The 14,117-nt window shown below is 38.2% G+C and overlaps 1 protein-coding gene across 2 annotated transcripts in view; it reads left to right on the top strand.

Annotated features, from left to right (window-relative positions):
- Positions 1-14,117, top strand: part of SMIM14 (small integral membrane protein 14) — a 42,712-nt gene that overhangs the window by 7,557 nt on the left and 21,038 nt on the right. For both annotated transcript variants that reach the window (XM_074904678.1, XM_074904679.1), the window contains exon 2: positions 7,676-7,786. In XM_074904678.1, the coding sequence (XP_074760779.1) occupies positions 7,712-7,786 (75 nt within the window). In that variant the 5' untranslated portion in view covers positions 7,676-7,711. The remainder of the gene's footprint in view (positions 1-7,675; positions 7,787-14,117) is intronic.

Genomic DNA, 14,117 nt, shown 5'->3' with positions numbered 1-14,117 from the left:
TCTCAGCTCTGAGCCTGTTCCTGCTCAAAAGCTCCTTCTCTGATTTCGGCATGTCACTGTAGTATTCTTCAGTGGCTGGCTCAGCATTTCTTATTTTCTTTGGGTTTGCTCCTGTTTTTAAGGAGTCAGTTTGTATTAAATTAACATTTGTCAGAAGCACCAGATGGACGACACTGGAAAATTAATTCATAATTTACTTAGCAAATGATTTGTGAGATGGTAGTAAAGTTACCTACTGGTATATGAAGAATGTGGCTGGGTGAACAGTTCTCTTGTGGAGCTCCTACTGGACTTAATGTCTCTGTTGAAACCAACAAGAAGGGCACCAGTTGTTTACATCTGTGTGCATCATTAAGCACTGACTTTTTCATGAGGAAACAAACTGGCTTAGCTTAATCTGCATTGGAAAGTTCATTTTAGATCTTGTTAATTATCCTGAGAAAAGTTGTAGTGCAAAAATACACTTGCCAACTCATTAGGCTACAGCTGAAAGTCCAGGGAGACATGCTGATGCTTTCAAGTACAAAATCAGCTGCTTTCCTCACCTCCCCCCTGAAATTATAAGGAGAGTGGAGAGGATTGCTTTATACTCTGAAAGTGTTGCTACAACTAGGAACTCTCTTTGGGTTTTGTATCAGCCATCAAAACCATTGCAGCTCTTTCCACTAGAAAAGCTAAATGGATGATCTGAACTGGGACAATTAGTTGAAGAAAGCTGTAATTGGAGCCACACTTTACTGTGGCAGCGTTCCTCCTGGCAGGACCCACATTTATATCCTGCTGTTTTGCTTTGGCTGCCCAGTCAGCCAGTTGGTTTTCTTTTGTTCTGAAAATTCAATTTTATGCCCAGGAGGAGGCCTGGTAGAAAAAGATCATCAGTAGTCCTCCAGAGATCTGTGACCTTGCAGTACTACTGGATCCTGGTCCCCTGAAGCCAATGGGAGTGCTGGTATTTGTTTCAGTAAAAATGTAGGGTGGAGCTCTAAGTGTGGTGGGAGAGCTTCTCTTGCATTGTTGATAAAAGAGATTAAAAATTACAGTTACAAAAAAGTCAAGTATAATGTTGCAGTGTTTCAGACTTAAGGTCTACAAGGGAATATTTACTTGAACTAAATTACAATAATAGGGAAGAACAGATCCTTGGAATGTTTTAATTTGTATCAATTTGTATACAGGATTCTTCTTTTTTACAGAAGCTATTTTTAGCCTTGTTTGAACAGAGGAAGTTGCTTTGTAAAGGAAGTTTCCTTAGAAATCTTAAACCTTATTTTTGCCAGTTCTATAACCCTGACTATGTAAAACTCTTGCATAAAAGATGCACAGCACCTTCACTGGTTACTTATGCCTTGGCTTCTGGATAAATTTTGATTTAGTTCAGTGTCCTCCCTTGTTGCCTTAGAATCATGTATCCATTAACTTCAGATAAACATTTATTTAAAGTACTGCTTATTTTTCTTTTTTATTTTCTCCCTTTTGTGATGTTTCTTCCCTAGTTAACTAGAAATGCTTTTGCTTTCTTACACGGTCCTATAGGTTTATCCTGTATTTACTTATTCCCTTCCTTTCCTTTTTTTAATGGCTTTGTTACCATTTCTGCCTTGTTCCTCCTTTATATTGTTCTGGTGATAGGAAATGTGCTGGATTTCTGGTAGCAGCAATTAAAAAACTCGAAGTTTCACAAAGATCTTTGTGGGTAAAATCAGCCAGTCTTACCTACATGTATCTCTGCTTTGTTTTTTTTAAGAGAGAAACCCCAGATCCATTCATATTATTTTCCCCCCTCTATGTTCTAACCCAGTCTGAAGAGAAATGTGATGCAGAGATCGGTGGATAAAATTCCTTGGCCTGTCTTACAAAGTTTATCTGTACGACTGAAATAATAGGAAGTTAAATGATAGGCTGGTGAGTTGGATGTAGGTAGTTCATCGTAAGACTAACAAAACACTCAGGATGGGTGGATGTGCATGAAGTACAAATATTACAGAAGATGGAAATCAAGAGGAAAATGTGTTGTATAACAAATACAGACAGTTTAGAGTTTGTCTGGGATTCTCTGGATTTGAATGTTTAGGCTCCATTTGGTTGGTCACTGGTAAGCAGTATTGCCCTACTACAGATACCTTTATTTATTATTTTACTGTGCAGTTAATTGATGTTGACTTGGACTTTGTGTGACTAGGCAGGGTTCAGTGAGTCTAGTCCCTAGAAGAGGCAGGATTAGAAACAGATTTGGGAGTAACCACTTGTACCAGAGGCATTTTGAAGCGCCCAGTAATGAGTCAGCTGAGGTGCCAGTTGCCCCTGAAGTGCTAATGGTGCCCAGGGGCACAGATTTGCCAAGGAGGAGGATAAAGAGTCCTATAAAAGCAGTCATCAGGAGCTTTATGAGGAGCCGATCTCAGCAGTCTCTTCGTGCTTTAACTGAAGCAAATTTCTACCCCCTGGGTTAATGGGTACTATGGTCACACAGCCCTAGTGCCCGGTAGTTTCTCTGGGACAGGATTTCATGTGCAGGATTGCTATGCGAGGCCAAGGAACAGGATGTTTTAAATGCTAGAAGAGAATGCTTGGAGGCTATTTGGAGATAGGTAAGATTATACAGAAGAACTGAACTTGGGGCATGCTGTGAAGAAAATAATTACAGAAAGGGTCAGATACTGCAAGAAAACGTGGACACTGAAAGGGCTTAGGTGCAGGTAAAAAGGCAGAGCAACTCCTTTTCATGGAAACCTGAATCCTTTAGGAGATCGTGGAAGAGTATAGGAGAGAGGGTTTCTGCCTCTGACAGTAAGATAAAATGAATGTTTTATCTTTGGGGCAGTGAATTGTTTGTGCTCTGTATGTTGTACAACTTTTGGTATTGTAGCCCTTTATCGTTTTTCAGAATGCCTGCAGAGGCATAACAAGTAATTTGCTTTCTTTCTACATTTTAATTTTAAATTATATACATATTTCCATTTGTTCTGCCACACTTCTCTCAAACTGAACTCAGAAGCAAAATTAAATTTATGGCCTCTTAGAAATATTTGACAATTGTGCTTTGAGTTATTGCAGTTGGATGAAAAACAGTAAGGAGGAGCTGAATAGGGTTTTGTTTCTCTTTAATGTGGAAAGATTCTGTTACTTGTCTGCTGTAGGGTGAGGTATTTTGCTCCCAAGGATTTCTTACCTTCAAGAAAATAGCAACACAGCAAAAGTAGTTCTTAGCAGAGCAAATCTTCAGCCACTGTATGTATTGTGTGTGTGATAATCTACATTTTAAAAATGCCTGGATCCAGGAAAGAAAAGAGTTAATGGGTGTAGGGTTTTGATGCCAGGTGCCAGGTTTAGTCCATGGTAAAACTGCGGTGACTCTGATTTATGTATCATATAGAGCGAATGTTTCATTGAGTACTGGAATTGTAAGTATTTTTACACACTCCTTTGTATAAGGAGATCACCAATATGTGCACTTTGACAATTTTGCTAATCAGCATCTTTTTGGAGTCACATTGGAGGGCATCCAGCACATGGAAAATTGTCAAAACTTCTTGTTTGCCTTCATGCTAGAAAGGAATTCAGTTTTGTAATGATCAGGGTGGAGAGAGGCAGAGTATAATTTCTGTCTTCCAGAGCTCACCAGCTGCAGGCTATTTACTCGGGAGAGGTGTTGCTGATTTGGGAAATAATGTATAGTCATTGCAATAATTTAAAATACTGAAGAGTCTCCAGGTACAAAAACCTATTCAGATTGTAGCCGTAAAGATTGCTTTTTTGATAGTAGGGTGTATAAAATGTAATACACAGCTGTAGGACTGGGATTGGGGAAGATAATAAAAGAAGAAACAATTTGCAATAATTACTATAACTGAGAATGCTGGTTTTTTAAATCATGAGAGACTAGAAATATTTTTCAGTGTGGCTTCATTGCCTACAATTTCGCATAGATGCTCAAATCAAAAGGTAATGGTGGGCTTTTATTTCTATCTTAAATCATCAGACATCATCCTCCACTTTGCTCCCAAATTACAGTAATTCTGGCTCTGACTACAATATTTTAATTTTGGTAGTAGTGTTTATGATTGTTTCTGTGGGCTTCTTTACACTGGAAAGGTCATACTGACTCTTTGATGGTATATCATATTTGTCCACGTTTACAAATTCTCTCCCTTATTATGCTCTCTATCAGTTTGCTTCATCTAGAGGCCATAATACATACCATCTCAGCTGTTATCAGTGTGAGGTTTGGCATTATTTACCAACTGTATCTTCTAGCTGTTTGTAAACCCTGTGAATTAAATACTGTGTTAGCAGTAATATGGCCAAACCAAAATACAGTAATTTTAAGTAGAGTAAAAGTACTTGCAGATATTTGACATCACAGCCTTACCAATTGCTGCGGTCTTACTAGTTCCAAGAAAAAGAAGGTAATGATACACAGGAAGGCATACAGAAAAATAAGTAAAATAAAGTAAAACTGCAAGCTTTTTTTTCTTCCTCCAGGTCATGAGGAAAAGAACAGAGCATGTCCTCCCATTTTGTGTGGTAGATTGTATATAGAAGAACTGTATTTGCAAAAGGTGGAGAGCTGGTGTGACTCACAGCAAAGAGGTCAGAGCTGGGCAGACCAAGTTAACCACTGACGTGAGATCAGACAATTGCAAGTACTGGGAGGCAGGCAGGAAGCACACTGCAATTCTGGAACAGGATTATGATAGGAATGGGCTGCCTAAGAGCATACAGTGGAGCCAAGGAATCCAGCTCTGTGATATATAAAAATACTAGTCTCTTATTACCAAATCTTACCCAGTGTCACAAAACATTAATAAACCTAAGGATCTGGTTACAGAACTTAGTTGATATTTAGTACTTTATGCATTCAAAGTGTGTTACACATAATACAGTTATTAACCCAAGAATGTTTTAATGAGAAATACAGACTCAAAAGTGTAATTTTACAAGTAAAAGTCATCATATAGTATGGAGTGGTTCTCTCTTCTTTATAACATATAAAATCTCTGTTTCATCTAGTTCCCAGCAAAAAAATAATTGCATAAAGGGGATTAGTTACCCGTTGTGTTTTGGTTTTGGGGTTTTTTAAAGTAATAAAATAACCCAAGTTTAGCATCTTTATCAGGGGAAAACCTAGTGCTGTTCCTGAAAGAGATGGTCCATCTTAGGACCTTTGCTGTTCAAAGAGCTTGTTATAGGCTTGGAGGAAGGAAAGGTAAAGGATTATTCCTTTCAGTATCATGTGACGGTGAGAAAGCTTGTAAGGGATTTTTTGTGGAAAGTTTGGATGGCGTTTTACTTGGTGACAGGTGTTCTGTGTTATTTTAGCTCATTAAGGTAATTTCTCATGTAAAATTCAGATGCCTTGGGGTAAATTCCTTCTAGCGCACATCCACTTAAATTTATGATGTTATATGACAGATTAATTTTCCCTGTTTATTGTCTAATCTTTTTCAGTTGTATGCTCTACAAAGAATGTTAGGCTGGTTTCATTGGTGATGACTCTTATATGATGTTTTGATTTCTTGTAGTCATATATAAATACTCCCCTGTTCATTGCTGTGACATTACTATGTGTTACTGACTCCTAAATTCTTTCAAGTTACAATTAAATATTGTTTCACAACTTTACTGATTCAGATACTTTCTTTTGGATATCAGCATTATGTCCAGAGAAACCGTTTTGCACTATTTGGCAATCAGTGCTTTTACCTGTTCCTCATGCTAAGATGGTTTTAGAAAGGCTATTCTGGTTGACATGGCGTATCATCCAGAGAGCTTGTGTAGTTAAAGAATTTCTTCTATTGCTGTTGTGCAGTTCTAGGGGTTCTGAAATAATTTCACGAAAGTTAGTGTAGTAGCTTTATAATTAACTCTCAAAAAGAAACATTAGATCATCTGGATATTGGAGAACATTATATCTAAATTTGGGTGCTTCTGTACTTTACTCAATGACCTGTATTTGGTTGAAGTACGTCTGAATGTATTGAAAGATGGGGAATACACCCCTTCTTAGGCAGTTTGTTGCACTCATCAGTTAGTGTAATGGTAAAAATATATGCATTTCTTCTCTTTTGAATTTGGTTGATTACAGCTTCTAGTCATCGGTTCTTGATCACCTCTTTATTGAAGAACTTCTCAGTTTTATTTTTCTATGCCAAGGTACTTGTGTGGTACATAATCAAGTCACCTCTTAGTCTTCTTCTCACTACATTGCCAGATTACTCTTTCTTAGTGTCTCGGCAAGAAGCCTTTCTTTCGTTCCTTCAAAATTATTTTTTAAATTCATTTTCAGTATTCTTTTTAAAAAGTGGAGACCCTAGCAGACTAAGGGCACTGATATTCAGACTGTGTAATGAAGATACGGATATCTCTTACCATCTGGCTCTCTCCAACATGACAGAGGGTAATGCAGAAGAGTGGTAGGCATTGAAAGAGGAAGGACTTTCTAAAATGTGTTTTATTTTTTCTATCTCTGTCTTCCCTCAAGAGGGAAGAACTATTGGAGTGATACATACTGTTGAATGAAGGTACCTTGTGTGGGTTTTTCCTCTTTCTCCTAGTGAGGTTAAAACATTAAAATGCTTGTGTAAGATCAAAGCTGTAAGTTTTTATAGGTGATGACTGCAGAGCACATCTGTTGATTCAGCACACCCTTATCAAATGGCTGTCACCTTCTTAAACTGCTTGTTTTAGGAAATTGAGATGGTCATCTGCTCTGTGCTGCTGCATTATTAAGCTTGCCAGTTATCTCACATTAGGGCCCCAGCACGTGCAACACAAACACAGTCTGAATCCAGCTTTACTGATGCCAAGTTAACAAAAATATTTTGAAAGTATCATTAAGCAGAACTGTTCTAATAATAGATTGTAAGAGTGCTCATTTGAGAGAAATCAATCCCTGATTTGACCACAAGGATAGAAATGCCTTGCAATCTGCTACCCATTTTGACCATCAGTTAAGTCACTGAGAAAGCTATTCGTACATAGTAAAGATACGCTTGACATGTCCAGTGTAAGTGGTTTTAGCAGGCAAATAACCTAGAATTGATTCCCCACCATGTCCATTACAGCTTCTTTGAACTTTCTGTATTGCTAAGTGAATGACCTACTTCTTTGATCTAAAATTAGCATGTGTAGCTCCATTTTTAAAGTGTTTCCAAGTACATCCACTTTTGCACCCCTGCTGCTTGCTTTCATTATACAATAAGGATGATTGTTTCTCTCTTTAGCAAAGAACTTACTGGGTTTTAAATTATTTTCCTGTACATTGATCCAGAGGGAGAATGCCAGCAGTTTGTTAGTGTTCAGGAGTACAAGTTCCCTTGACTTCTCAAGTTATGTTCATACACTTAAGAGTCCAACTATGCAGAATTTAATCTCTGTGGTTCTTGTTTGTTAGGATTTCATTGTGGTATGTGCAAAAAACCCAGGGGAGACAAAAATTCTTGCAAAAAAATTGTCTCTCTAAGGAAGCCTGTGTGAGACACTGCTTTTAGCAACATCAAAATGTAGCTGCACATACCAGACTTCTTCTTTCATGATGCCAAAGGAATAATAGGATTACCCTGCTTTGTTTTGCCTTTTCACCCTGGCATTAAGTGAATTGAAACTTGATGTGTGAGTCTCTTGAAAATAAGGTCAGTTGAAAAAGAGTTCATTGTCCTTTTATTCTTATTCTTAGGTGTTCACAGACAAGTTCAGGTTAATCCAGAGAGCCATGGCAGAAGGTGGATTTGATCCTTGTGAATGCATTTGCTCGCATGAACATGCAATGAGAAGACTGATTAATCTGGTAAGGATAACATGAGGATATCTGGAAGGGTGGTCATTCTGACATTATTTCAGCTCTTGCAGATTTGCAGTTACTGATGCTTTTGATTCTCCTTATTCAGTTGTGTGTATAGTTAGAACCTGTGTATCTGACTTTCTGATGAGTTTTTGAATAGTTAATACAAATGATAGCTTTCTGTTTATTTCCCAGTGCTGCATTTTGACAGCATTGACTGTTTCTATTGAAATGTTTCTTTGTAACCCTTTTTTAGTCTGCCTAAAAGGAAACCCCTCTCTACAAACTCTTCAAGATGATACCACACATAATGAAGTTCCATGTACTTATATGGCAAGATAACGATGTGTAAATTTTTAAAACTAAGCTTTAAAAAAATCTGAAGTTGAGTATCCAGCGATTTTGAGTTTTGAGTTCTCTTTCCTGCTATGTCATTGATATGGTTGAGCAACTTCAAGCAAGTTATTTTGCATTGCTGTAACTGTCACCTGTAAAATAGCAATGATTCTTTGCTTCTTTATGGAACTTGGTTCACTGTCCATTGAAGAAAAACCTACAAGGTGCTATTTTTTTTTCTAAGTAAAAGTATGTATTTTTTAAAAATAACACTAACAATTGTGAACTGTGAGCAATTAAGTGAACTTGATTACAACTCTAATTTTGTTAAACTTTTCTATAATCACATTGTACATCAGCTTCATTTCATATACTTCCTCTTGTTGATTTTCATAACTTCGTTTTTATCCAATTTTATTTTTTAGGGCCTAAGTTACTGAGTATATAATCATGCAAGGCAGTATGTGTGAAGAGCATCCTCTCTAGGATCAGGCCCTTCTTCAAGAGGTTTCTAATCAGTATTTTAGGAGGGCTATCAGGAAAACATGTCATTCACTAACCTATGATAAGAGTAGGGCTAATGTGTAAGTCCCCAAAGAATGTATGTCTGGGAATAAAGAATCAATTTATGTGCTTGCCCTTAAAATAAAACCACTTCCATGTGCATGCCTCCACAAAAGAACAAACGTTTTAAGCAGCACTTTGTAAGGAGTATATATAGCTTGTTCTTGCAAATGTAGATTATGTTCATGTAGTCCTGCTTCACCCTGAACATAAAATCCTGAGCATCCACCTTTTATCAGCCTTGGAGTGCATTATTACGCTATCTCATCTGGAGTGTCAGGGGAAGAACCTAAAGCCACGCAGATGCTGTACCTGTGTGCGCTCTCAAGGAGAGCCCATTTTCCAGATTTGCTCTGCTCAAAGTACATGTCCATAATGCAGCACTGCAGAACCAGTGCCATGGTGTTCTCACATTGCACTCCTGGGCCTGTGCATGTGGAATGCCTCCTCAAAAACGCACAGGCCACACTGGGAGACAAAATACCCCAGACCAGGTTCTCTCAGTGGGAGGTCTACATCAGTGGCTGCAGCAGAAGGCAAAATGATCCCCCACAATGACAAGAGGAAGTGACAAGTATGTGTCATCTCACAGACCATGAGACCCTTGGGCTAAGCATCAAAGCTGGAGTTCCCATACAGCCCAGGTCCATGTAGTGGCCAGCTGCACCAAAGTCCAGAATGACACTGGACAAATAGAGCATGTCTGCATAGCCAATTCCATGTGCTTTATGGGCCTGATAGAATATCCCTTTGGGAGTTCCCAGGTGTGGTGCAGCCATTGCTCGTTTGATACAAGTCATTAGAGGCTGACTCACTTTTTTTATTGCTGAACAGGTAACAGACTTGTCTGGGGGATGAAGGCGCAAGAAGCGAAAGGAATGTGTGCCCATTCGCTGCTGTTACCAGAATTGTTCAGGGTGGAGGGAGCTTCAGAAGGTCCTCTAGGCCAACCTCCTGCTCAAAGCAGGGTCAACAGTGAATTCTGACCAGGTCATTCAGGGCTTTTATTCCAGATGAATCTTGAAAATCTTTAAGGATAGCAATTCCATAAAATTCCATAGCCTCTTGGAGCAACCTGCTCCAATGTTTGACAGTCCTTTTGGTAGAAAATTTCTTCCATCCACTGTTTTGGTTGAATGTATCATACCCTTTGCCATACAGTGCTGTGAAGAGCCCATCTCTGTCCTCTCAGTAACTTCCTTGTAAGTACTGGGGGACTGCTGTTAGATCCACCCACACCCATCTCTTTTCAGCCCAGCTCCCCTAGCCTCTTCTTACAGGGCACGTGCTTCAGCCCCTGGTGACACCCTGCTGAATTCACTTCAGTCTGTAAATGTGTCTTGTGTAGGGGACTCAAGACTGGATGCAGTATTCCAGATGCGGGTTTAAAGTGCTGAGTACAGGAGTGTAATTGCATCCTTCAGTCTACTTACGCACTGTTTAAAGGTCAGTGCTGTTGGCACAAGGGTGTAGAAAATTGAGGCTTCTGTGGAGAACAGTTGTCTCTTCTGTGGAGCCTTTACATCAGGGCCCTGCCATCCTATCTTGTGGTTCCCAGAGGCACAGTTTCAAAATATTCTGAGGTCTCCCTGCTACCTCCATATGGACGCTCATACACATGTTCTTTCCCAAGAAGGATTTTCCTCTTGTCCTCAACACGACATTTGTGCCATATCCCACGGTCGTGTTGATTCTGGACCTTGAGGCTTCTAGACACATGCTAACGTGGTGACAGAGGAAGTTGGGAGGGAGAAAGGAGGATACATGTTGGCTGCCTTTTGGGGCTTGTCAGATGCAAATCTGAACCAGTACAGTTCAGACTTTAATCCCTCATTCAGCATTTTTTATCTTTTACTTTTGTGTTAGAAGATAACAGGCAGTGCCACCAGTCATCCAGTTCTCTTTATGTTGTGGCTGGAGGATTCTAGGTATGAATGACGTAGGTAAGTTGTGTCCAAAGTCAGAAGTAGTGCCGCAAAGATCTGTGAGATTTTGTTCCTGGGCTTATCTGTGCAGTGTAAGGAGGCACACTAGTTCTGTGCATCTGGAGGCACACTAGTTCCTGTGTTGTGAATGTAGACAGAGCACATCATAGGTGCACACTCTTGGACAGTCACCAAGACTGGTCTAACAGTGTTCGCATGTAGTTGCAGGAATGGAGTTTATTGCTCAGTGTCCAGCTTCCAATTCATATCAGTTAGCACTTGAAACTCTGAGGAGTAAGGGGAAATGCCAGATCTCATCTGTCCTAAAAAGCAAAAAAAGATGCTCCTAAGTATTTATAAGAGCTATTCACTAGTTAGGATAATTCATCAGAATCTAGAAAGGAAAAGTCTGAAAAATCACAGTCAGCAGCCAGACTGCCCTCAAGTAACCTGTTGCATGATTTTAGCCAGAGACTTGCTAAACTTCCATTATTACATATGTAATATGTACTTAATACAGCTTCAGTAACAGTTTGCTCTTTAAGCTGCTATTTTGTCACTCAATCTTCCACAACATAAGCAAACGGGAATTTTACTATTTGTTTTAAAAGGAACCCTTGGACACCAGTTCTCAGAGTTGCTGATCCCCACAAGTCTGAATGGAGACTGGCTGCCCACCACCTCTAAAAGTTGGATCCTTAAAACCTTTACTCCAAAACCATTGTGTTATAAGAAAGCTGGGCATTCTGTAGTTGTTCATCCTGTGGGGGAGAAAAAATATCCAAGCATGCTGTATACCCAGAATGGTTCCCTATACCTACTTAATTGTTGATTCCTTTTAACCTAGATAGGTATAAACCACACCAGAGCACATTTGAATGGTCTTATAGCTGGGACTACTTATCAGGATTTTGAAGCAAATTGTATAACAAGATGGTTTTAATTATCTCCAGGCCAAGCATTGTAAATCCTGAAGTTTAGAGTCAAGATCAAATTTAAAAGAATAACAATGTAATTATAAGAGATGCCCAATGTGGAAATATACTTTTAGGTTTCTTCAGTCCAGTAATGACATTGTGCAAAAACCCCTTGACTGATGTAGACTTTAATAACTTGCATTTGAGTTAAACTAATTTTTACAGACTAATTTGTTTTTACCTCTATAGAACAACACTGATAAGAATTCAGGTTTCTGCTAATGAAGAAGACATGATGTATTAAGTTATGGCTATTACATGTAGAGTTAAAAATACATTTTACATATTTTACATTATGTAAAAATACATTAAAAATACATATCTATACAACATAGAGTTAATAATATATGTAAAAATACATATACGGTTAACATAAGAGTTAACTGTATAGGAAACTTGAATGATGCTGCTGTGCTGAGGTCAGAAGGACATCAAAAAGTCTGACTTAGGAACCTGAAGTTCTCGTTTTAATTCCCAACATGTTACTTTTATATTTTAATGTAATTCGTCTATTTACTTTGAAATTTTTAGAGAATGTATTTGGCATTCAAAATACAATTTGTGGATGAATACATTATATTTTTTATATATATAACATATAGTTTAAATCTCTACTTGAAGTGCAGACCAGTTTATCTTGTCATTACAATGAATGCTTATACAATGAAAAAAAGCTATTGTCATTTAAACTCTTCTTCCGTTCTGCTATTAGCAACACCACTGAAAATTACAAACAAGCAAGCTGTTTTTAAAAAGCCTAACTCTTACTAAGCTATGTGGCTTGATTGTTTTTTCTGTCTTTTGTTTTGCTTGACTAAGCAGGGGTTTGTTTCATTGGTTTTTTTTCTTCTTAATCCATAATACCGTAAAGATTTTATAGACAGTGAACTGTATATCTCTAATATATGTGATATTTTTAAAATACTTTTTTGCTGCTTATTAGGTTAACTGGGAGATATTGTTCATACCCACAGTTCTTAGACTTTATATATGGATACTTAAGTGGCGTCGAATTGTCATATGCTGTATGTTCTATCATTTTCCTGAAGTGGATTTTTCAGGGTCCTCCTTGGTGTCAAAATACAAGAATTTTGCACATGGAAAACTGTAGGCCACTGTAAATAATAAGAAAATACTATGATTTCCAAATATTCCGAGGAAACAATAGGCTGTGGCTTCATAAATATAATTTCTAATATCTAATACCCATGACAACATCTGTTATGATTTGGTGATGTTGTGTAACAATTTGACTATTGTATGTTGGGCTCACTATTTACTCTGTGGATATAGCAGATAATTGGAAACTTCCATAAGAGGAAGTAAGCATAGAGTAAAAATATCAGAAGACTCTCCATCCTCTGCAGATGCACAAGAGCTGTCAGAAGACAATGACAGGTCTGTTAGCTTGTATGACTTTATTTCTTGTTCAGTCTCCTCCATCTGCAAAACTTATTTTGACAAGAAGAGCCAAAGTTCAGGAATGAAGAACAACAACCTACATCAAGTACTTTAAGGGGGCTGACTCTGTCAGACAAGAGGCCAGTTGTTTGAAAGAGTCACGATAAAGGACATTCTGTGGAATCCAGAGGAAATGGTTCCTGTCCTAGTTGTGGCAGAAGATAGCAAATCTCTAGATAAGAATGATGTTATATTTGAACCTTTTTTATTTCCCTTTTTTCACTCTTTTTTGTAAAATAAAAAACCGATTGCACTGTTACCCCTCTGGACTTTGATGCTTTCTGAGTAAGCATGGCTGATCCATGGAGTATCTTAGCCCAAGGCTCAGTTCAAGTCTGAAAACTAGACTGAAAACACAGTGTATGTGGTGGCAGAGGATAATCATACATAGAGCGTCTTCCATGAAGCCCAAGACCTGCGTATGACTACTTAGAGTGGCCAGAAATGTCAAAGCAAGCCCCTAACACACATAACTTTATATGATGTAAACGTTCTTTTTTTTGCTTTCTGATACAATATTATTTGCTTTACAGGAACTGTGACTTCAGAATTATCTCATACTAGTTTCTATGAAAATGAGCAATATGTTCTTTAACACAAAACATTTCTAATTCTGTAATACAAAAGGACCCATTCTGATGAACTGCCAGCAGTCTACTGTACAGATTTGATGGCCGTACAAACCTCTATGGGAATTAACAACCTTGTGTTTTCTTCTTCTGTAGCTAATTGCAAAGTAATGGCCCATGTCTAGTTATGTTGCTATATCAGAAGACTTAAATGTCTCAAAAACTCTGGGGGATACAAAGCAAATAATTCTTTATTTTAATCTCTCTTGTATTTTGAGGTGTCACTAGGTTTTTATAGCAAAGGTTGCAGATTCTCAAACTATTTCAACGCAATTGGTTCAAACACACTTTTGTCAACCAAGTTTCCACATAATTCTCTTGGCCCGGTCATTTTAGAATCTTACTATTATAAACTGGCATAGTCTGAAATAGTATCCAGCATAGCCATGAATCTTGGCTGAGGGAGGCTTTGTGCAAACAGCAGAGAATAAACACAGATGACTAA

This window comes from Athene noctua, chromosome 4, assembly GCF_965140245.1.
Source record: "Athene noctua chromosome 4, bAthNoc1.hap1.1, whole genome shotgun sequence".
In the NCBI taxonomy this organism is placed as follows: Eukaryota; Metazoa; Chordata; class Aves; order Strigiformes; family Strigidae; genus Athene; species Athene noctua.
Note: the sequence above shows the minus strand (reverse complement) of the source record. Positions and strands in the feature narration are given on the sequence as shown.